General features: G+C 38.6%; 1 protein-coding gene across 3 annotated transcripts in view; it reads right to left on the reverse strand.

Moving 5' to 3' along the window:
* Nucleotides 1-25,476, reverse strand: part of NRXN3 (neurexin 3) — a 1,543,117-nt gene that overhangs the window by 804,620 nt on the left and 713,021 nt on the right. For all 3 annotated transcript variants that reach the window (XM_041758643.1, XM_041758640.1, XM_041758644.1), the window contains 3 exons: nucleotides 9,890-10,009; nucleotides 1,547-1,928; nucleotides 374-564 (listed from right to left, as the gene is read on the reverse strand). In XM_041758643.1, the coding sequence (XP_041614577.1) occupies nucleotides 374-564; nucleotides 1,547-1,928; nucleotides 9,890-10,009 (693 nt within the window). The remainder of the gene's footprint in view (nucleotides 1-373; nucleotides 565-1,546; nucleotides 1,929-9,889; nucleotides 10,010-25,476) is intronic.

Raw genomic sequence — 25,476 nt, forward strand, 5'->3', positions numbered from 1 at the left:
ATAATTTAATGTTGTTAAAATAGAATATGCATGAGGTATCAAAAATGCATGGCACTTCTAACCTGTAGTTTGCCTCTGCAAATAGTCTTTTGATTATAAGAAATGTTCTAAAGGCACCTGCGTGGCTCAGTCGGTTAAAAGTCCGACTCTTGGTTTCAGTTCGTGATCAGGGTCATGATCTCAGAGTCACAATCTCAAGGTCATGAGATTGAGCATGGTGCCAGACTCCATGTTCATCAGGGAGTCTGCTTGACGGTCTCCCTCTCTCTCCTCTCCCCTCACTTACACATTTCTCTCTAAGATAAATAAATAAATCTTTAAAAAAAAAAAAAGAAATGCTCTATAAAACGTTAAACATCTTTACAAAGTTTACCTTTCAAATCCAGATTTTTGGCACCATTGATAACTTGGGTGACGACTTTAGTGTCCACTTTCAAGCTATGGGTGTTACTGTTGTCTCGGGTGATGACGACGTTGTGCCACTGGTTGTCATTCAGGGGGCGATCACTGTTGCCTTTGATCACGTTGGGACCATTCCCAAGGTCAAATACGTAGTGTATATACCTGTGAGAAATATAAACCACCTCATAAGTTGAGAGTCCCTAAAATGGTTTAATGGCAACATGTATATAATGGGCACTGAGGGCTTCACATCCCCCAGGCAAACCTGGCATCATGGAGGAATATTTAAAGCTTCACTTAATATCATAAGAAGAATCATAGCCTATTCTATCAGACCTCACTTTTATTCCACACTGACAAGGTTTACTTCTTTAACATCATCTAAAAATCCAAAGCCACAAAGTAGTATAGGCAGTACACCTCAAAACACTAGGGGGCGGTATTTAAATTCAGTCAATCGTGAATCTGTGTTTTGAGTTTTGTTCTTTTGTTTTTGTTTTGACTATTTTCCAACACATGGTAGTGAAATATCTTGCAAAAAGAACAGCTTTCCATATATGGGCTAATGGCAATATGCTGAAAATATCTATATTTCATTTCCTCCTAAAGATGCGGTGGTTGCAGAGAGCACTGCCCAAGAGCACTGTATATAGGATATATACCCTATATTTTCCTTTTGCAAAAATAAGCTGTTTTTCTTAGAGGTTTAAAGGACCATATTTCATGGTAAAAAGTCTGATAGTATTGAGTTAGTGGAAGATCTTTAAATAAATTAATGAATTTCTCTTCCTTCTGGCCCTAACTATTCCATAGCTTTTTTTTTTTTTTAAGATTTTATTTATTCATGAGAGACACACAGAGAGAGGCAGAGACACAGGCAGAGAGAGAAGCAGGCTCCCTGCAGGAAGTCTGATGCGGGTCTCGATCCTGAGACTCCAGGATCATGCCCTGGGCGGAAGGCAGGTACTCAACTCCTGGGCCACCTAAGCATCCCGCCATAGCTTATTTTTAATCAGTGATGATCAGAGTATGTAGTGGGACTAGAGAGTGGGAGCAGAAATGGATACTTTTATTTCATGTCCATATTTTATGTAGGGCTTGAGCTTAGATACCTGACAGAAACCATGTGATCTCTTCCACTTACCCCTTGACCAGTTCAACTGCAATGAAGTCATTGCCATCACCACTATTGAAGAGAATGAAGCCATCTGCTGAGGTGGTCTTGAACTGGAAGAAGAGGTGCATGGATGTGTAGGCCTGAAGAGTGGCCAGGCTCAGGTAACTGCTCTTGGTCTTGAAGGTGACAGGGTCAGCGATAATGTTCCTCAGTCCAAAACGAGCCTTCAACTCACAGTAATCAATGTCACCATTTTTGCACAGGTCTATGTAGAGCAGGCCATTGAACATGAGGCTCTGCAAGTGGCCAATGAAACTGGATGGGACAACGGAGATGTAACGTTTCTCAGTCATGATTCCAGTTTCGATATTGTGGAATTCCAAGCGGGTATGGTCCCCCACCATCGTACCTATGAACACCACAGATGAGATACAAACAAGTCATCATGTTTTTTCACAGCATCTTTACTATATCTTTTAGGTTGCCACACAAAATATTCTGTTCCAGAAAACAAGATGTTCAATATAGCATACAGCCAGGTGACCTCAGTGAGGGAGCTGATTCCTGGCCCAGGCTGAATTATATGCCTTGTAGCTCATGCTCTCATGCAGCTGCTCAGATGTTCCATCATATACAGGAAAATGTGAGAGCACAGATAGCTCAAGTTAAAAGATAAAATGATTTGTTTTCTCCATTCAGGAAATAATTGGATACGAACGCATAAAGAAAAGTCTTTATTGCCTAAAACCTGGTAAAGATACAACAAACAAGCATTAGGCATTCACTACCAAATATTTCTTGATGTAATAATTCACCACGTAGTACTTGTGGAAAGATTGTATCGTAGAACATGTGTTAATTTTTTCTGATCAGCAACTACTGCTTTTTCTGATTACATCTCTAATTTCCCCCCTTTGGGAAGCTACCCTCCATACCTCACCTTAAAATCATCTGGGCTGGATGAAGCTGACCCTAACCCAGCTCTTAAAGTAATCAGCCTACTCAAGCTGGACCACTCAATATATTTTATCCCCCTAGCCATACAGCATGGTCTATGGACTAACAAGGTGGTCTGCAAACTCTAGCATACCTCTGAATCATATGGAGTGCTTCTTAATATACAGTCCCCTGTGCTCCAGCCTCGGAGTTTATCATTCAAATGTCTAGAGTGTGGCCTAAGAATATACATTTCTAAGAAATTCCAAGGTGATGCTTATGCAGCTAGTCTAGAGACCACCCTTAGAGCCAAGGGATTAGCAGCAACATGAACTGGAGTATTCAGTAGTTATTCGGTAATTAAGTCTAGTAATATTCAGCTCCAGGGCTTTTGCTAGAACACCTAAGAGGCATTCTTTGTAAACAAGGCTTGTTGAAGAGATAAGAAGAAAGCCCAGAGCTGCTGGAGGTCATGTGATAACCAGAGAGCTTGGGGCTGCCTGACCAGACAGCCAACCCAGAAAGCCAACCACAAAATGAAGAGAAACAGTTTCTCTAGGATGATGCCTTTTGAAAGTCTGGATTTGACAGCCAAAGCCAGACTTTTAAAAACTATATGACATAGGTTCCCTTTTCTGCTTCAAGCATTTAAGTTGGGTGTCTGACATTTGCAACTAAAAGATCTCCAGCTGATACAAATAAACTAGTAGACCTTTCATTACCTGGCTTACATAGAAGAAGTGAGTGACTGGGGCAGGGGTAATGAAGGGGGCTTGAAAGAAATACAAAAGTGAATGGAAAAAAAAAAAAAGTGAATGGAAATTTTAATTACAAAGTCAAGGAACACAGCATTAGGTGGCTCCTCCAACATTTATATAGACAAATCACCAAAATTTAACATTGCTTCCAATGGTGAAGGAAGAGGGGAAAAAGTCCCTCCTCCTGCCTTCTCTTGCCCTTACCCTCCACATTGAAAAACTCCACTAGCAAGACACTCCTACATTTCTTTACTCCCTCTGTTACAGCCTTTCAGAGGAAAAGGAGCAACATAATCCAGAAGATTAAAGGAAATCTACAGGGAAACTGTATTTCCATAGCTCAGCCCCTGCACTTCCAGTTTCCCCCAGGGAAGCAAGGTGCCTTCAAGAAACACCCGGTGTACCCCACACACCCACAGTATGGGTGTTAGAGGAACAAGCCTTGCTTCAGTGGAGATGCCTACCAAAGTCCTGAATTAGTTAGCATTCAAGTGGGCAATTCCAATTCTGAAATTCGGTAGATGTTAAGCACATTTTTCAGTATCAGTGTTACCACGAACAAAAATGATGCTTGACTTTTACCAGCCTTGCATTTGTTTTTCCTCTATTGGTGTAGAAATCATGTAGCAGGAAAAAAGAGAGAGAGAGAGAGTGAGAGAGGAAGGAATTATATTTTCTCAGATCCCTTAAACTTCAGTATCTGGGAGATTCAATCAGATCTCACCTTCAGATGCTCAGTATTAATGCCATCTCATTGGGAGCACACTCAGACCTGATGTAGAGAACTGTTTATAAGCACAAAAGTCAGATTTACATTTTATGAGCTTCTATGTGGTGTTTTGACAACTAGTGACAAATCATTCTCTTAATATAAGCAAAAACAAAATAATGGTGTTGGTTAACTTAAATATAAAATTGTAATAGAACAAAAATCTGCTAACAACTGAATAACTAGGAGAACTGTATAAAAGTATTGAAACTGAGTATTGAAAATCGGACTGATCATGAAAACAAAAACTAGCATAACCTAAATTCACATACTCAAGAACAATGAAGTGACTGAAACAAATATCCGTAGTCCATTTGGTTATAGCTGTTCATACAGGGCTGAGGCTGGAGCTGGAGAATGATTGGTTGGGGGGTGGGGAGCGGAAATCATAGCCAATCATCATGGGGACACAGGAACTAAATCATGATGATGCTGGAAGCCATGCTAATTCTTATTTTAAAAAAGAAGGAGGAGGAGAAAGAAAAGTAAAAGGGGGAGAGGATGGGGGATGAGGAGATCAGCAAAGAGAACTAAGAAGTGATAAGGGGGTGATCCCTGGTGAAGATTAGATTTCCAAAAGAAACCTGAAGAGACTATTTTAAAGTCAACAAGGAGCTTTCAGAAAAATTATAAATAAATTGGCCTCCAGAGTTGAGGGGTTAGGAAATTCTGCTCACTGGAAAATGAATTTCATGAAGCAAGAAAATCATGTACAGTGCTGTACATTGAGGAGAGGTTGAAGAAAGAGAAGAGAAAATAAATTAACAATGGAATTTAAGAGCATAGCCCATGGACACAGACTGATTTAAGGTTTTAGAATGTGTCACAGAGCCTCAACTAGAAGTTGGGGTGGGGCTGGGGCAGCAACACGGGGCCAAATTAGAAAAGGAACTACTTCACCAGGTACAAAAGGAACTCACTGGCTGTGGTTGGAGGTTCCCAAAAGAGCATGCTATTGCCTGGAGAGAGCATTAAAGAAATTACTTAAAGTTTGAACCTTGTGCCAAACTAAGCAAATATATGTGTGTGTATAATTATATTAAAAATATATAATTAATATAATATTAATATATATTAATCTGTGCATGATCTAATCAATATTAGTAACTGGGGATCTTGCCACCCATCTCCCCTAAATGCTGTCTGTAGACTAAAACTCCTTTCCATTCAAGGGGCAAATATATACCTACTTCATAGAAGTTGCTTTTGATTTTCAGAGGGAAGAGGAATAATTTGGAAGAAAGATGATAAAAAAAAAAAAAAAAGCTGAAATGACTACTGAATGTTCTTTATGTTCCAGGCCCTGTGCTAGGCACTTCAGAGCCACCACCAAACATCATTATCAAAATAAATAGGTATCATTATCTTGCTTTAGTGAGAAGGACACTTAGCTTAGAGAGGTTAAGTAATCTGAGCAGAGTTCATACAGGTGCTGAGTGGTAAGCCCTCTAATTGAACCCAGCTGTATTCAGTTCCAAAGCCCACATCTTCTCTTGTACACTACAGAATGGAGAAAAAGCTTGACTTACTCCTTACATTATTGTGGGTGGGATTTAAATGGCCAAATTTCCACATACTAAATTGCTGTGATGGGTTCACACTCCTTCGCAGTGGCCAAGCACCGTCACGTCATTCCACCTAATTCACCCATAATATATCCAACACCCTCCCTAGAACAGCCGTGTCGCCTGGACTCCTATTCACACATTCACTTCCATATTTCACTGATGGCCAGCAGTTTACACACCAGAGTGATAAAGTCTGTGGAGAACAGAAATCTATAGAAAATCTGTCCAAGTTCAAACTGTAACTTCCTACCAGGCATATACCGGACAAGCATACAGGCTCTGAGGTTGCACTGGCTGGTAAGGTAACTGGTATGTGCCTCAGTTTCCCATCTGTGAAATAGGTATGAAGTTTTCAGGATTAGATGTTATCAATTCCTAAAAACTACTTAGAACAGTGACTAGTGCTTAAATTGCTAGCTATTAATTATGTATCATTCTTTGTTTCCTTTCTCTGAAATGTGTTAACAATTTCCTGTATTTTGGTTGCCACTCTTTTACTAGAACACAATCTCTTCTTAAGTAGAAACCACTTCTCACCTCTTCTGTATGTCCTGTGATGTTTAGCAGAGGGGCCTGAGCACAGCAAGCGTCCCTCACATCTGAGGAAGGATTTGCTTTAGAGTCAGAATTTGGATCATCGCCATTTCTACATATAAAGTTCCTAGTCAACACTCAACGCTTAGCAAAGAAATGAGAAAGGCTTAGAGGAGGCAGCTTGACCTTCCTGGGCTCCCAGACATGGGGAGAGAAGAAAATGAAGGCTTATCAAGTCTCAGTAAAGGATACACATTTTGCTCACCATCTTCAGCTCCACCACTTGCATATCCTTTTCTCCACAACGCCAAACTTTTTAAAAAGTATATGCTATAAACTGTTCTAGTAACAATAATAATAATAAATGTTCTGGAGCCAAATTAACTAGGTAAACACTTCACGTGTAATTACTGATGATTAGCAATGTGTATTAGCATGGTAAAGGCTCCTAGTAAGTCTTGCAATAAAGAAATCCACTTCATTTTGCTTAACTTAACATTTCCCCATTCTATTTCATCATGTTTTTGTTGTTGTTGTGTTGTTGTTGTTGTTGTTGTTGTTGTTAATGTGAGGAATAGATTTTCCTTGGAAAATGACTTTTTACAGCTTGGTGCTATGTTTGCTGTATAGGGTAAGTCATAGAGAAAGAAGTCAACACGAACCAGAGGAGTCAAAAGAGGGATGAATCTCTGTACTAGCAAGAAGCTCTGGGTGGAGTGGGTGGTTCATGCAGCATTAGATCCTAATCCTGAGGAGCATAACCCAAGTGAAGTATTCTTTTAATTTATTCTTGATAATAGAAATCCAGCTCAATCAATCCATCAATCGTTACTGTCAACTGAACTTAATACTTTTCCAGGAATACATTGTGTTACAATAAATGAAAACCACCAGGCTAAGGAATATTTCTTCCCTTGCTTTTGATTTCTTATGAGTGTGACCTATTCTTTGCATCATTTCTACAAACTAGCTGAAAACTTGACACCCTAGGGGACCTTAAACAGCATGAAAGGGATTACTAAATAAGCCAATAAGACACTACTTAATAACCTGAGGACTGTGTGGTATTTTAGTTTCATTGCCTGATTTTATGACTTCTGTGAGCTAAAATTAAAATTCCCAAACCCATTATCACTGTAAGAAGCAATCCAAGGTTGTAGCTCATAAGCAAAATAGCTCTTTTCTTCTCCCAGATTTCTTTATCCTTATGGCTGCTCTTTTCCATCAGCAGTAAAGTAGGGGATAAGGTTGAAAAATGAAAGAGCTTCATTAATTTCAAATATCAAATTACTGAATGACTGGGGCCTTCCTCGGTATAGTCCTGCTTTTTTAATTATTAGTGGTTAAGAGAAAGCGCACTTTCTAATTACCTTTAGTCTAAAGTTTCTATAAAAGAATAATGGCCAAGGGAGGCAATGCACATTACTGTATCCTCAGTTCTGCAGTTCTTTACGACTACAGCTTTCAGGGCATGCATTTCCTGAGAAATATAAAAAGGGTTTCTCAGTCCAGAGAGATTGGGGTGAGGGCACCATCTAGTGGCTACTGCTCAAATCACCCTGGAATAGCATCACTGGGCTGCAGGGCTCTGCCCAGAGGAGCTAGCAAAGCAATTTGCGACTTGTCACTGCGGCTGTGCAGGCTCCAGCGTGCATTAACAGCCTACGGGGATTTATTGAATAATTAATTCAGGATAGCTGTGGGTTCCAAACCATGTAACTATCTTTACAGCTCTTTGCTTACATCTGTTACCTAAAGCTATGCTACCCTTCAGGCATGTAGAACAGTAACCTTACCTCCCGCCGATGAAGGTGTCTATATACATACAACTGGAGGGTTTAGGGTACTTATACTTAAGGCTCTGTTTGACTTCATTTTTAAGGAGAGAGGGGTGAGTGTTGTACTCTACACTAAAGTGGATTCCTCACGTCACTCTAATGCATTCCATTGTATTTTTCCCATATCGTAATACAAATCATTTTCTTAGGATGGATCGTGAAGTCCAGCAAGTAGCCTGATTTGGTGGTGTCACACCGACATGAATTTGGAGCTTAATTACATAGCTCCTTCTAAGTGTCATGTCCTCTTAAGTAAAATGACAATAACACTTTTCTTGCAAGGCAATGGGGAATTGCAGATTTAAGGAGCTGATACATGTAAGGTGACTACCTCAGTATCTAATGCCTACTAGGCACTAGATAGGTGCCTCCTGCTCTTCCTCTCTCCATAGACTCTCCTTATCTCCCTTCTCTCTCTCTTTCTAACACACACACACACACACACACACACACACACACACTCCTACCTGCACACATATATACATGGCTTGCTATAATTCCAGACTCCAGAATTATAGAGGTTCAGACTCATTTATAGAAAATTAAATTACAGAACCCCAAACTGCAGAAACCTTAAGCTGGACAGGGCTTTAGCAGTAATAGAATTTAAGAATGAGGAAATGATGAAAAATGTTTATCATTATCTGTCCCAATGGTAAAAAGTATTTAAGTTCCAATGACTGTATGAAATCCCAGGGATCCTAACTCTAACTTGACTGTCTTATTCATAGAAGAATCTAGAGATAGTTTATGTCACGGACTTCAAATGACAAGGACCTGAAATGGTAAGTGACTATTCCAACATCTGGCAGAGAATTAACATCAGGGCCCAGGTCTCCCGACACCAACCATGTTCTACATCATACTCCATGCTGCCTCCATGTTTTTCTCTCCCATATGGACAAGAGTTCTACATAACAGATGTGCACTGCTCTGGAAAGTTAGAGAGTATAAACTTATTTGGCTATAACATGGAAGACGCCCTTTCTCTTCCACCCTAGACTTCATTAAATTAACCCTCAAATTCTGGCTAAAGGCCTTCATAAGCCACTCCTGCTTTCTCCAACCCAAAATGATCATTTTCTCTTCTGACAATGACAATGTTACCCACCCAGTTAGAACCTCATTACATACTTTTTCTCTTATATCAAATGCCTGGGTCCTATCTAACTGACTAAATTGGTTCATTATTTGAGGAAACAGATAATCTCTTATGCTTCCTTCTTATCTTCCACATCCTTAGGACACTGCTGATATGTAACAGGGTCTCACTGAAATAGTTATTGTTTGTGTGAAGCTTTGAACATTCTTTTATGTACATATAGATACATTCATTTACACATTGTCCTCCTAGAATGTGAATTCCACCAAGCCAAGGACTGCTTATTTGTTCACCTCCATATTCTCAGCCTTCTAAAGCAGTGCTCAGTACAGGGTAGGTACTCAATAACAATTAAATAAATGATTAAATAAATGAATAATTATTCAGCCCTTCTAAGTAGCCTTTAGTGATGTAAGTACTTACTTTTACCTGTAATGTTCTGAATTTCTGGTTTATCCATCTCCTTCCCCTAGAGAGTGAGTCATTTATTGAGGGAAGAAATTGGCAGTTGGGAAGATGATTGATAAGTGATTTTTGAATAAATTAATAATAAAAGAGCTACAGAGCTCTACATCTACTCTCCAGACACATATTCTATGCCTAAGGAGAGAGACTCATCAACATACAGTGACAGTAATGGGTAAGTTCTATAATACAGATCAATTAAAAGGATTATGAAAATACAGAGGAAGACCTTCTTAGCCTTACCTGAGCTTGTCAAGAGAGAACATGTCACATGACTTCTGTTAAACAAAATAAAATGTGTTAAAAAAAAAAAAAAAAAAAAAAACCTTTGTTCACTGAATGGCCAAGAGGGCTATGAGAGGAAAAAGAGACAAATTTCCCCATGTAGAGCTGTACTCACCCTCAGCCACATCATCATCCACAGTTAACTTAAGGCTTTTTCCTCTGCGCACCACCCGGACAGTGTGCCATTCATTGTCATTGAGCTTCTGCCCCGCATACAGGGTCTCAGGTCCTTTGCCTAAGGACGATGATAAGTGCCAAAGTTAGAATCAATTCTGAAAGTAGTGATTATGGTATCAGAACTGTCAAAGCCACACTGGTGCATATAACCCAGTAGCATTCAAGGAATCATATGTGCACCCCTCCACCAAAGCCCATCCCAGTTTTACTGATCCAACAGGATATTCCACAAGTGTCCTCAAATGCAAAAGTCTCAACTCAAATGGACATTGGCAAAACAGTGAAAGAAATAAGTACCCTCCTTTGTCTACAGATATAAAATTCTAAGATGCCAAGGGCAGTAAGTGAACATTTATAAGAAATAGTAGTCAGTTGTCATTTTGTTTCCCAAAGTCATAGATTTTAGATGAATTTCTTGAAGATATAAGAAATTCATCGTATATCTTTAGAATCATTTGGTCATTTAGGCATAATACACCAGTCTGACTTTCATAGAGTATCCATCAATTGGATGAGAAAAGAGTTCTGTAATATATAGTCTTAACTTGATATTGCCATTAACCCACAGTTCTACCAGAATTCAGCAACCACAGAAATCACAACAGTAACCACCACAATAATAATGTTGAGGTCTAAACCCCACGATACGTAATGCTCCTGAAGGGAATGTGAGAGGACCCAGACTTCTCTCATTGTTCATCATTCTCCAAAAAGATCTAAAGATCTAAAAAATGAAATAATGTAAAATTCCAAAATTGAACTCTTAATTTTAAGTCAAAAGAATGTTCAGGAGAAAGTACCACCAGATAAAGGAATAAAACAAGCTGTCTCAAAGATCTATGATCAAGATGCTCAAGAGGATGTCCAAGTGCACCATGCACCAAGAAAAAATCAGGTTCAACAAGGAATTCTAGTATTTAGGGGCAAAAGCTAGCAAGATAAACACTGAGGCATTGAAAGAATTTGGTTAGTAATGGGGGAAAAATGTCATGTTTTGCTCACCATTGAACTGAGATGTAGCTTTATAAAACAAAGAAGATTGTATTGAACAAGAAAATTAGACCAAGTTCACTCTCTCTATGGGAACAGCTAAGTGCGTGCAGAAAGACTCCGTTAAGTCTTCCTGGATTAGTCAATCGCTATGTAGAAAGCCCTATCTCTGGAAATGACTTGGGGAAAAAAAGATGAGATGTGTATCTGACCAATACATCCCTATGATATTATGCATCTGAAATATTCCGGAATACACTTGGATCTAACATATGGAAGCACAGGGCCAAGTACACAGTAGGTGCTTTAATGAGCACTAGCCAAACAACTGATGTCTACACAGGTACTTATTTCTTTAGAAACAATCAACTAAGATCAAAACATTTTTATTTAGGTAATTTTGAAAGCTTTATAATATAGCTTTCATTGGCCATTCCACCCCCTCCTCTATCTCTAAGACTCCAAAACAATATTTTATATTGTTTAGGGAAGAAAATAAAAAAAAAATGGCATCACAGGTAAATATCTTTTGAACTAGGTAATTTTAAACTGTACACTTTAATTTTGAGTTATTAGTGTTGCAATTAAATGCTGGTTATAACAGTAACGATGGGGCACCTGGGTGGCTTAGTTAGTTAAAAATCCAACTCTCAATTTTGGCTCAGGTCACAATCTCAGGGTCCTGGATCAAGCCTCATTATGCTCTGCACTCAGGGCACTCAGCAAGGAGTCTGCTTCAGAACTTTCTCTCTCCCTCACCACCCCACCAAATAATTAAATAAATATTTAAGAAAAATAATGATAGCTTTAAAAAAATGACAGCAGTTGAAGTTTGGGGGAATTTCCTTCTTAAAAAATAAAGACTTCCAAAGTAAAATGATTTCTTTTAATTAAAATGTATACAACTGGTAATTGGTTTTTGGTTTTTGGTTTTTTTTCAGAATGTACCTATATCCCTAGTGCAATGCAAATTCATAAGGTTCTAAGAATTCCATGAAAAAACTTAAAATGGACCAACTGTACCCAAAAATTGGGTATGAGGCCATGAGATCAATGAATCTTAGGAGAAAAAATTCTATGATAAACCATTTTATATTCGATTTTAACTGTTCTTTGGGAGTATGCATCTTAATATTATTTAAAGCATATACATTATAATAGGATTTTTCCTACATTTCACCTAATTAGATACCATTGTTCATTATCTCATTAAATTCAGGTCTAAGATTGATATAACAGCCGCCTTTACAACAGCAAACTGTGCAGGCATTGAGAGAAAATGGGCCACATCATGTGGGTGCTTTGAAGCAAGAACAGATGTTCTCAGAAGAAACAAATCTGCCTTTGTTTTTTTTTTTTTTTTTTTTTTTGTGTGTGTGTGTGTGTGTGTGTGTTCTTATCCTCTTTATTCTACATGCAAATGCTTCAATAAGAAAGAGGAAAGTAAAGAAAGACGTAGAAAATATTGGCTATGGAGGCATAACTGTTACAAAGATAGGCTATTTAAACATCTATAGGTGACATCTGTTCTTTAGGCAGTGTTGGCACATCACTTAATTTATACGACTGGGGACAAAATAAGAGGGAAAAATACACAAACACAGTCACAGTTTAGCAAGACAGCCACATTACTGTCATATTAGTCATTAAGATATAAAACAAGCTTTGCAATCAGCACAGTGTGTTTTAAGTGCTGCTTATATTTTACAGGTACTTAGAATTTTTTGTGTCCTTTGTAATGCCCACTTTGGTTAAATTCAAACAAAAACAGTTACATGTCCTTTTGACTCTAAAACTTTAGGATGCGATGGTCTGTGACCAAACCTGTGAAAAAAGATCTGAAAGCCCTGGTGCCCTTCTGCTCGGCTACAGTTGCTGTCTCCAACCCCAATCATTCTCATTACTTTGACAGTAGAAAAAAAAAAATCCATACCCATCTCATTAAAATGGTAGAGAAATGAGTATTATTCAATATTCATTTTTAGACAATAAATAAAGAAATCCCAGTGAGCTTCTGAAAAACTCTCAGCCTCCAAAAGTGGAGAGTCAATGGCATTTATCTTTAATCAAGCCAAAAGGTCAATGCATCCTACCAGAGAGAAAGTGATGTTTAAACTCAGCTAGAAATGTGGCAAACAGAGTAAGGACAAATCTAATTTGTAGCCTAAGCGTAAAACGGGATTGATAAGTGATACAAGATGTAGACACAAGCCGAAAGTTAAAACATACGAATTGTTAGATTTTCAAAGGAGGATTCAGTCTAGTGAAGACTTCCCTGGCAGATTCCAGCACAAAACCACTGAAGTAGCATCAGTGAAACAAAGAATGTAAAGATAAGGATCAGATAAGGAGGAGAAACTTCTTTTTTAAATTGGAATTTAAAATGGAACTAATGGGAATTTAATTTTTAAAAAATAAAAAAAAAACATCAAAGCCATTAATTTCCTACATTGCCCTTTTTCTTTTTGTAGCTAGGAGAAATGTGATCTATGATTAGGTACATACTGGATGTATGTAATAGATACATGTTTCCTTTTATAGTTTAAGTAGTAAATATTGATCATAAAAAAAAAGAAACCAACATTTGATTCCTTTTAGGCTGCTTAGATCATCATTGTTTGATCTAAATACAGGAAACTAATAACTTATCTGACACCCTATAGCTGATTTTCCCAAGTAATGACCTCTGTAACTCTGAGTAAAGAAGCAAAACCACAGTTAAAGATTTCCAGGATGCAGCAGTCTGTAGAAGTGTAGTGTTCAAGTGTTTATTATCATAGGAAAAAGAGCCTTTAATGAATCCTTTGGGCAATACCACCCAAATTCCTACTCCTGACCTAGTCTCACTGCAAACTCATTTAGCAGCACCTGACCAAAGATGACCTTATTTTCTGATGAATGTGGATAGAGAATGAGGCATCACAAATGAAAAATACAAGATTATTTTCTCGACCTATCCTTCAGTAACCCTGTGGAAGGCCTATTTCCTTAAGAAGCCAGAACTAATAGTAAATCAAAGTGAAAAGTTAGGAGAAAACTATTCTTTGAAAGAGAAATCATTACTGTATTGCTTGGAGAAAGATGACATTCAGATATTAACAGACTGTTCCCTTTGGGGAGGACAGGAATTCAGAGAGCGTGTGAGGGAAAAAAAAAAAATCTACATTTCGGTATTTACTAAAGGTGCACACCTTCATAAGGTGGACTTTGGATCCTGATTATTTTGAACCTCTTTAGTTTTTTTCTCTTTATTTTTTGTCCTTGCTTTTTGATAGCTGTTCATAGTACATGAATTTGGTATTCCCCCCAGGAGCAAAATAAAGAGCACAACTACAAGACACCCCCGATACATATTAGTGTGTCAATAAATTTCTAAAACCTTCCCAAACCAACTAAACCAAACGGTTTTGCTCATACACAGGGAGTAGAAATTCCTTCCATCTGCCACAAAGTATTGTCTCCAAAAGTGGGTGGGTAAAAGCCTGGAAACTTACTTTGCTTGGGGTCAAGGGGCAGGAATTAAGGGCACAACACCTATACCATAATCACTTTGCTTTACCCAAACATCTTTCTATTTGTGCAAGAAAGAGAAAGAAACAATAACTTGATTTCTCTTGGAACTATGTTTCACATGAAACCAAATTTCTATAATGCTTAAAAAATATGAAATAATTCACTCCCTTAGCAAATGGCATGTGATTATACATCTAAATGGTATGATAAATACTAAAAATGACTGGCTGTGTTAGGCTTAAAGAACACCAAAAATACTTAAGAAGAGAAAACTTACCTTCATTTCCACCGCACCCTAGGTTAGGCCAGCTGGGCTATGAGAAATATTTTACTAAGCCGATAGTACCATGTATTTATCAATCTTCCTCCCCCAAGAGAGCAGGTTAGGTAAGTAAAGGCAGGGGTGAGTAGGGGAGAGAGAGACACAGGAAAGAAGCATCTAATTTTCTGTCTAAAACAATTTCAGGTTCTGGTTATCTTCTTCAAGTTGATATTCAACAGAGAATAAGAGGTGTTTTGTTTTTATAAACTCATTTTTTTCTGAAAGCATTCATTTTCTTTTAAAAAAAATTTAAATCATTTACTTACAGAGGCAGTTTGGTGAAACACCTCAAATAGGTGCTTCCATTCTCACTAGAGTCCTCAAGTCTTAGAAAGGGCTGTCACTTCCAACAATAGACATGAATGTAGGAAGTTTTCTGGAAGTCTTCTGTTAAGAAGTCTCCCAGTGAGGTGTGTGAGAAAGATGAGTGACCCACTTATCCAATCTGAGCACTTGCATCTTCCTAGAGACCCTGCTTGTAGCTAAAACCCACCCAAAACACCACCAATAATTACTGGGCTTGAGTAAATAAATGGACCATTGAGCCTCCCCCATACAACATACTTAACTATGGGTTGCCATCCTTTGGCTCACCCTCCACTCAGCTGCTAACCTCTGTTAGTGTATCACAGAAACTATCTATTCATACACTGAACAAATATTAACTGAGCACCAACATGGGATCAGACAACATTCCAGGGTGGAGGATGAAGTAAGGAGGAATTAAGACAGACAAGGTCTCCCTGTCTGGTTCTAGCCTGGTTAGGAGAGGTGGGGAGAGGAAGGATAATACTCAAACCAAAGACCTTGAGATAATTTCTGATGGGTTTGAGTCCTATGAAGAAAATGAAACAGGGTAATATGATGAAAAGTAATTTGGGTGGAGAGGGGGGATAAAGGGTAGGCTACTCTATAGCAAGTCTCGGAAAGGCCTGTGTGAGGTGACCTCTTTCTCCACTCTTGCTCTGAGTACCTGCTTGGATAGAGAGCTCTTAAGTGAGGAGGTCAGAGCAGGCTTTTCTGTGGACGTGCATTGAGAAGGAGCCAAACATGTAAACATCTGAAGCAATGGGAACTGCAAGAGCAGAAGCTGAGAATACAGTTGGCATGTTAGAGGAACAATGATATAATAATAATAAGAAGAAGAAAAAACACCCTATTATGGCCAGAGCTTGTGCCCAAGGAAGAGAGTGTGGTGGGAGAGAAGGTAGAAGAGTAAGCAGAGGCCAGATCACAAGAAGACCTAAAGGATGTGGTACAGAACCTGAAGGCTGTTCTAAATACATCTGGTTGCCACTGGGAGGTTTCAGGCAAGAGGATCCTGTGATTTAACTTAAGTTTTAAAAATAATTCTGGCTTTTATGTGTGCACTGGACCCAAAAAGGCCAGTAATAGGAATAAGGAGATATTGGGGAAGCTGCTAAAGGAAGGAAATGAAGGTGACTTGGTCTAGGGAGGTAGCAGGAGAAATGGAGGTGGTAAGATGTGGTGCATATTAGAGGTACATGCATCTCTGGATTTGAAGGTGGACTGGGAGCAGGAAAAGAATCCATGGTGAGAACCCAGGTGCTAGGAGTACCCTCAACTGAAAAGGCAGAGATTCTAGAAAATGTAAGACATGGCTGATCCTACTAGCCAAGTGAGCTTGCTTTTGTTCCTTGCGTCTTTCCTACTCAGCAGCAATCACACTGGGGGAAAACTCCTGGAAGCTTCCTAGTGCTCAGAAGTGCAGCTCAAAGTTCACTGCTTGCATGATTTTCTTAGCAAAGTGTTAATCTGTACCTTGGGCCACCGTTGTCTACTGATGACACAGGGTTACTAGGTTCCTGCTGTCTCTCTTTCCCTCCCCTCCTCCCCTCCTTCCTTCTTTCCTTCCTCCTTTGCCTCTCTCTCCTTCCTCTATCCTTGCAAGGTTTCAGTTAAGTGCTCTGGCCCTTAACTTGGACTGGAACAAGGAGTGTGCCTAACATTACAAAGCAAACCTCGGCAGCCCATTCAATTGGATCTCTAAATTGTGATCACAGTGTAAAATGAACCCACTCATCTTGGCTAGGAGAATGGCAACTCAATTTTGAAACGGAATGAATCCAGGGCAGATATCTCTCCAAAGGAACAAATGACTCCGCAAAAGATGAGAAAGAATCCTGCCCCCAATTTACTGCCAAATCTCTACCTTAAGTCATAAATTTACAGCATTGCTTAGGAGTGGTGAGCTGAGGACAGTCTCAAGATTTCTTGTGATAATCTCTCTCCATGAAGCCACTTTTCAAGAGATGAGGGCAATTTGTTCAGGGATAGGCAGAAAGATGTTTTTGTAGATATTGATTCTACTCTTGATTTAAAAAAAAAAACTTTCTGAAGTGTACTAATACTTCCCCTACCATTATCATAATATAATTAACACAAATCAGGCTTTCTTTGATGATTTCAAACATTACTGTGCCTTAGGATTTTTCTGACTATGTGACTTATTGTTCAGCACTAAAGACACAGATTTTGAAGATGATGAGGATTGAGCTAAAGAGATCTGAACCAATATATGCACTGGAACCTGCTCCTCTATTATCCTCCTAATCGATGCCTATTTAAGCCTGTTTCCTTGAGAGTTGAATCTTTTATAATAAAAAGTAGAATAAAAAATGTCTAATTACAAAATGAAGGGTATAGTGAATCGTAAGAAGTAATATTTTGCTATAAATAGGCATAATACATCTTCTATCACTCCTCTTCCATAGGTTTTCACAACTTTTCTACCTCCACCCATCCCTTCCCAGCCCCCAATCCTCCCAGATGGGACTCTGTGCCTCTCCAGCAACTCTGCTACATTTATACTCTATAAATCATTACTCTGTCCCTGCTATTACAGATATACAGATATATTTTTATATCTACTGCCTCTACTTCTGTGCCCTTTGAGGGAGAACACGCTACCTTTATAATCCCCAGCAACTAAGCAGAGTACCTTAGACCAAGAAGATTCTGAATATATTAGGGAAAAAATAGTAGAAGAATAAAGAGAATTAAATAGATTAAATACCAAACAAGCAAGCAGATTGAAGGAGGGAGAAGAAATGCAAGAGGAGCAGGAGAGAGTTGTAGACTATATTTTGCAATAAAAAAAAAAACTGGACCAATTTGGGATGATATTCAGTAGAGTAATAAATACTTATAACTGGATTAATAAAATTGGATGAAAAAATAAATGACAGAGTGAATTCATTGAGGGTAGAGGAAGAAAAAGAAGGGACAGTAGAAGAGGTTTGCACATTGCATTTCTGGCAGCTGAGTGAATTAAGCCCTAATTCCTAATTCAACTTAGAGCTAAAAGACATCATGTAGCAGATATAAATAAAGATACTACTTTTCATTTTAAATGTGTTTTTTTCCCAGGCAGAAAAAAATACAGCTTTTTGAGAAACTGATATAAGGATGAAAGCAACATTAATTTTTTTTTATAAAAAGGTTACTCTGCATACATGATCTTATTTAGTTTCCCAATACAAAGCTGATGTGGTTTCCCTCAGCTTTGTAAATAAAGAAGTGGCATAAAATGCCACAACCTGCCAAGGTCACGCAGTTACACAGCCCACAGCCCCCAGTCTGTCTGCAAAATCCCTATGCTGAACTGTGTTCTCATAGCTACATCATGGTTATGCCCCTGGGCTGACCGAGTCTAGAGATGTGAGGAGGAGGAACAAGGTAAGGCCAGTTAAAGGACATAAGAGAAGTGGGAGTAAAATAAAAACAGAAAATCTAATTTCAGAGATGAATGAAAAGTGGGACCTAAATTCACTTTTTAAAAAAAATTATTTGTAAGACAAGGGTCAAGCCCTAACCTACTAATAAAGCCAAAAGAAGTTAAAAGTTTGTGTTAGAGATAAAAGTGGAGAATAAGTCGATCACGTTTGTGTGCCCCTGTAGCAGACACTCTTGGTCCTGCATCATGTCCCCTGGGCCAAACTCAGATTTCAGCCATAGCAGCAGTAGACAGTTACAAGCTCACACACAGCCCAACAGTCCCCATCACAAGCAGGGCCAATGCTTGGGCCTTCTCTAAAGTCGGGGATGCCTTCAATGCCTGTATGCAAGAGCAAACAAGTAGGGAAGGAAGGTGATGGGAACAGTCAAACAAAGGGAGGGACAAAGCTAATAGATTAATCCCCCCAAATCTGTCATTGGAGTGGACAATTCTTAGAGGCATTCATTACAACACCCTCCATCTCCCCCATATCCATTTGACCCACAGCAGAAAACTTAACAATGGATCCTCCCATTGATGAGCACTGCTCATTCTCTCTGCTCCTTCACTCCCACTTTGGAGACCTCTTTCAAATAAACCACTTGACCCGAGTCTTTGCCTCAGGCTCTACTCTCAAGGGAACTCAGACTCAGATGGCACACAGCACAGCAGCTTGATCATTTCCTCTCTAGTAACTCAAACATTACAACAACCCTGTGAAGTAGGGAATATCAATGCTTATGATAAAACCCAGAAAGTTTAAGTGACTTTCCCAAGGTCATAGGCTATTAAATCATGAAGTCACGAAATTGAATCAAGAATTCAGGCTTCACAGATGGAACTCCACAGATAGTGCTCTCTCCCATTAACCTCTAGCTGCCTAAAGCCTATGAAGTCCAAAAAGAACAGAGGACACTGGTCTGCTCTAATTATTAAATGCAGATGTACGGGCTATGGTTACAAATTACCAAATAGTGACTAAACCTTTGAGGGTTTTGAAAAGTATATAGGTATCTGAGGGCAATTAACAGGCTTTCTACCATGAGGATCTGCAGGACTCATAAGGACTATAGAGGGTTTTTGAGAAAGTGAGATTACCATCACTCTTAATTAGCCTAGGCTTATTCAAGACAAAAAGTTAGAGATATGGTCTCCATACCCAGGGTCCCTTCAGGATCTATGTTTCTAAATAATTACCATCTCTCAGATGGGGAACTTTATTTTAGATATAAAGATACAGTTACTAGGTTTTAAAAGTATCCTGAGACAAAGAGGTCTGTGAAATAGCATTTCTGTATCAACTCCCATGTGTGCAGCACCTCCTTTCCACAATAGAAAGTACTAACTCTGAGATAAGAAAGGAAAAGGAGTGATATTTCTAGCCTATCTCCTTGGGATGATAATTACAAGGTCTATCGGCTTACAAGATTGATGGCATTAACTAATCACCCACTGTGAACAGAGGCAGTTGCCACACAGAATGGTCCTGTCACCTGGGTGCACCTTCTTATCCTCTTATCATCTGCTTTGTGCAACTGGGGGATCCAGGAAGCTAGATTAGCAGAACAATCACTCTATTCTGGTCCTAGTTCACTAAGATGATGATCCTTCTCCCTCTTAATATGTATATAGGTTTGAAAATATGAGAAATTATAGCTTTCCATCTCACTAGAAATACCATCTCTTTATGATACCCACTAAAATAAAACTTGCAAGACAAGCACATAGAGGAAAAAATTAAAACCAGAGCATTAATAAAAATAGATTGAGGATATTTTAATTCAAATGTATTTGCCTCTCTTTAAGTATGACTTAAATGCATCTGGTTTCTCAGCAAGTGTGGCCTTGGGCAAGGCATGTGAAGTGGCTACCTTGGCAAATATCATTAATTTCCATGTCATGGAAAACTATACACAATTCTGTACAATGGTTTGGATACAGCTTAAGAGTGAACTTCAGACTGCTGATTGCTTTATCCGTGCACGCTGAATTCCCAATAAACCTAAGGGCGTCAAACAGAAGAAAACAGTTCCAGTTGAAGAGGGTGAAATCACCACCCCTCTTCCAGGCTATATAAAGGAAGATGAATTTAATTGAAAGTTCAGCACCTTTAAGGCATTGTGGAAATTTCTGAGGGTACAAAGATGAAAAAGACACAAGAAACTCACAGTCTGCTGGAAGTGTCACACAAATAAAAACTGTGTGAGAGAAAGGGGTGCAAAAGCGTGTGCTGGATACCCTGATAACGGGGTACGTAATCTATCTGGAAGTCTGAGTCATTAAATATCCTTTTGCTTCACATTTTCATGCAGGACTACACAGGTCCTATAGGACAGAGAGACCAACACCTCCTCCATTTCTGTATCCTTCACAACTCCAAATAGCACTGTCCTTGGTATGCAAAGTGAATTCTCAAAGTTGAAGAGTAAATGAATATGTTTCTTATTATTTTCATACTTGCATTTGACATTGCGAATAACAGCAAATACACATACTTTACTTACCAGAGAGCAGTCACCAAAAATCATTTAAGTGCTTTACCTATATTAATTAATTTTATACTCACATCAATCCCATAATGTTGTCATGATTATATTATACATTGACAAAATATGCTGTCCCTTCCTATCAGCCTTTTCCTAATAGGAGAATTATATTTCCTTTCTGGAGAATTATATTTCCTATCCCATTATGCCAGGCACTTTGTGCAACTTGCTTCATTGCCAAAGCAAATATGAGCAGAAGTGGACTGGGCACTTAGATGGCTTAAGAGCCATTACATAGCTCTGCTAACCTCTTTTTTCCCTTTGCTATAAATCCAAGAGGTGGCAGGTTAAGGTTGTTTCTTCAGCCAGGGTCAGAAAAGACAAGAATATGAAGCAGAGCTGCTTGATGAACCATGATGAATATTAATATGGGTGAAAGGTAAAGCTTGTTCTTTATTTAAAGTCACTAAGATTTCAGGGAGGCATTTGTTACTGTAGCATAACGAGCAGGGCTGACTGATACATAGGTCCTATTTATATCCACACTTTACCCTTGAGAGAACTGAGGCAGAAAAAAAAGTTCAATTTTTCAAGGTCAGATATGTAGTAATTCCTGGGATTTGATTCTGGGCAGTCTGATTCCATCTTGGTCTTAACTACTTCACTACACAGCCTCTATTGGCTAAGGGATGAACCAAAGATGACTAAGAGATACAAAGATAAATCCTCACAGTGAAATATTCTACACATGCTCTATATACAAAAATATATAGAAATCTATTAAACCAATTAATTAGTTAAATGCAAAGAACATGTTTTTAATTTCCAGGTGGAGAGAAGACAAAGGCTAAGAAGAAAAGGAAGGTAAAATGAAATGAGAGAAGAAAGAAACACAGAGAGAAAAATGACAGGGGAACAAAACAGATTAAGTAAAATCTCAATATTTGTCAAATTGCTCAGAGGCAAATCTCTCTCCCAGAAAAAATAAAACTCAAGATTTTCATCCTTAAAATGCTGTCAGAACACAGAACAAATAAAAGTGTTTAGAAGCATGTATTTTGAACATTATCTGAGTTTTTCCACTTTAATAAAATGAACTCCTCTGTTTGTGAACTATATAGGATGACAAGTGGCACATTTTACCCAGGGGGATGCCACTTATATGCATGCAAGAATCCTGTCATTTTAACTCCCAAATTTTTCAGAACTGCTAAGGAGTAATCTAGGCCCATGGTTCCCACATTTTAAACTTGAAAAAAAAAAAAAAACCCTGTGGATAAGGCTAAGAATTCAGATTCCAGTCCTCCAGACTTTTTCTTTTGCCAACCTCTCCTTCTTTCCTCAAATGTCTCATATTTTAATTTTTTCCAGGTTATGTCCTATGCTTCTCTTATCTTCCCAACTCACTATCCCCCAGTGTCTCTCTTACGATCATTCCCATCCAGTTCCTCAAGCCTTGAGACTGGCAGTCATCCTTTATCTCCTTTCTTTTTTACTTCCAGCATCCAAACCACAGCTGGGGTGGGTAGTTCTATCCCCTGCGTGAGGCCTGGATCTGCTGTAGACAGCAAGCTTTGGATTCCTCATATCCTATTTTACAGAGAAAAACCCCTGAGACTCAGAGGGTTTAGGCAATGCAAATGAGGGGACTTAAGGTGCAAGTAGCAGAGATCAGATTCAAACCCTTATCTCTGTAACTCTAAAGCAGTGTTTTATCCATACACCTCAATCTTTCACGAGCCAAATATTTTTTCTCAAGTACATCAGCACTTGAGATCAATACCAGTGTCTAATAAAATAATATTGTTTGCAGATCATTTAGAGCTATTTATGGCTTTTAAATAGTATGCCCTTATCAACAACTGTTTTTGCAAAGAAGTGGTTTTAAAGAGGTTTTAAAGATATTCTCTCAAAATATTCATTTTTGTTTCCTTTTTTAGTTACTTTACAGGGATTTTGTCCCCATTCTGTTATATTTGGCAGATTTTTAGGTACCAATCCCACTTGGAAAAAATCATAATTCATAATTCATGCATAATTCAGTAAGCTCATTATTTCTTTTTTCCAAATCTTTCATATCTGGTATATGGTCAGGTCTGAATCACTCGTAATGGCTCCCATGGATGGCAACAGAGGCTTAGTGTGAAGACAGGAAGAGTTCAGAGTCAAAGACAGGGCTGCTGAAAATCACAAGGAAGACTGGGAGAATCAGTGACAAGACTTGTGGAGGCTGGTGATAAGCTAGCTGGGGAAGGAGGAAGAATGGTTCTCTGAATTAGGAGGGACTTGAGAGAACTTATGTGGTGGTTCCATGCCTGAAGAATGGTGCTTTTTGTCCCTTACCAATACGGGGTGACTCAAGAGGACAAACCCACACACTGCCTCCAGAACTGTGTACACTATATTGTCTCCTCACTATAATGACTACTCAGATAACCTTTTACTTCCAACCCAACATCATTTCACTGTGTCTAGAAGACAACCTCATAGTCTTCTCCCTTCTCTGACCCAGAAGCAAGCTCTTTCAGACAGGCTAAGGCTCTAAATGATGTTTCCCTTCCATACCCTTTTTTCTAATGATGGATCTTTTAGAATGCAAAGCACTAAAATAGGGTCCTTGTTCATTTCAGAGGGTAATTGGACAGTTCCAGAGCTGGCACAGGGGTGCTAGAGTAAGGGGTTGCAGAAGACTAGTAGGAATGATGGGACATGAAATAACTGCTTTGCTTCATCTTGGGGCTTAACATTTAATTCTCACAATCCCATAAAGTTAGCATTGTAATCCCGTTTTATGGATAATAAAACAAAGAAATAAGGATGTTAAATTATCTTGATCAAAACCAAATAGCTAGTTAGAAACAAAGCCAGGACTATTTGAGGGTCAACTGTTCCTTCTTATACTTAAACTAACTTCTGAAAGATGGGGAATGTAAGTTGTGGATAAAACCATACCAGTACTGCTTCTGCAGGAGTAGGCGTAGAAATTTGGGGACAGCAATGAGAGGAACCAGAGATGCTTTTTTGAAATGATATTCAGGCCAGGTAAGAATAGAGAAGGGTATGTAAGGCAGCAAGAAAATCATAAGGAGTGTCACTGATAAGAATGAAAAAAGGCAAATCCCTATGGGCTGTGGGTCATGCTACTGGGGAAGGGGACCCCTATATATCAGGGTGTTTGATTGTGTAGTGAGCTTACATTGACTTAGATCTGCCTATAAAATCTGTGGGAACTCAAGATCCCCTCACTGGATTCCAGGTGGGTCATTTTCATCTCAATAAACTTTCTGCTTCCCATTGATTTTGAGATGTGTGCCTATGTTTTTTCAGGTTGTAGTCCAAGACCCAGACATGGTAGTTACTCAACATGTATATATATATATATATATATACACACACAATATATATATATATATATATATATATATACAGCTGATAGACATTGAAATCCAAATGATGAATCAACCAACATGCTCTACCATGGAAATGAGGAGAAAATGGGTAATGTGCTTATTCTATCTAATTATCCTATTTGAAGCTACATATGCTTCTACTGATTTCATAATCCTAGTTACCATTCGTAGAGTTTGTGATTTGATCTAACTCCCTTGGGATCAGTGGAAACACAAGTTCTAACATACAGCTTTGCACATGGTAGGTGTCCAACAGACTACTGCTACTTGTTATAATACTCATTTACAAAAACATATTTAAGTAATTTTTTAAGTAATAGGAATAAATGGTACTTTTATTTAAAAAAAAAAAGAAGCTCAAAGGAAGAAATGAGGGGAAAGAAATTCCCACAGGGACTAAATTTTAAAGTGACAAGTATAAAAATCCTCCTTACTCTAAGAACAAATATCCACCCAATGGTTGCACAATAACATTTGTTTGTTATTAAATATTCATTGTCTCAATAACCCATCAAATACTGTTCATTTGTAACATGAACAGGCTTTGGCTAGTGGCTAGGGATAAAAGGAGAACTATATTAAGGTCCCTGGACCAAAGTTAGAGTCTACTGGAGGAGACAGTCTGGTAGAAAATGAAATATAATGTTTTAATTGTTTTAACACTTGGGTGACCCTTTATACTATACCTTAGGGACACAGTGAGAGGGAGAAAGTGTGTGTGTGTGTGTGTGTGTGTGTGTGTCGGTTTGGTCTAGGGGTCAGAAATAATAGTGGCATTCAAGTAAGACTTCCGAGAAAAAACAAAGCTTGCTCTTCCTAAAGTATAAGCAGGAACTAGTGCTCCAGATAGATCAGAAATGAAAGAACACTCTGTACCATGTGCAGAGTTAAGAGAGGATAGCAAGATCAAGGAACGGTGAGCAGTTCGGTAACATAGGCAAGCGTAGAGCATTTTTATAAGAGGTAGGAGATGAGTCCAAAGAAGAAACCAGGAGCAGATATTAAGGACCTTTGTTGCAATAACATGCAAAATAAAATAAGACTCGATGATCTATCTTCTAGACC

Source organism: Vulpes lagopus, chromosome 6, assembly GCF_018345385.1.
Source record: "Vulpes lagopus strain Blue_001 chromosome 6, ASM1834538v1, whole genome shotgun sequence".
NCBI classification, from domain to species: Eukaryota; Metazoa; Chordata; class Mammalia; order Carnivora; family Canidae; genus Vulpes; species Vulpes lagopus.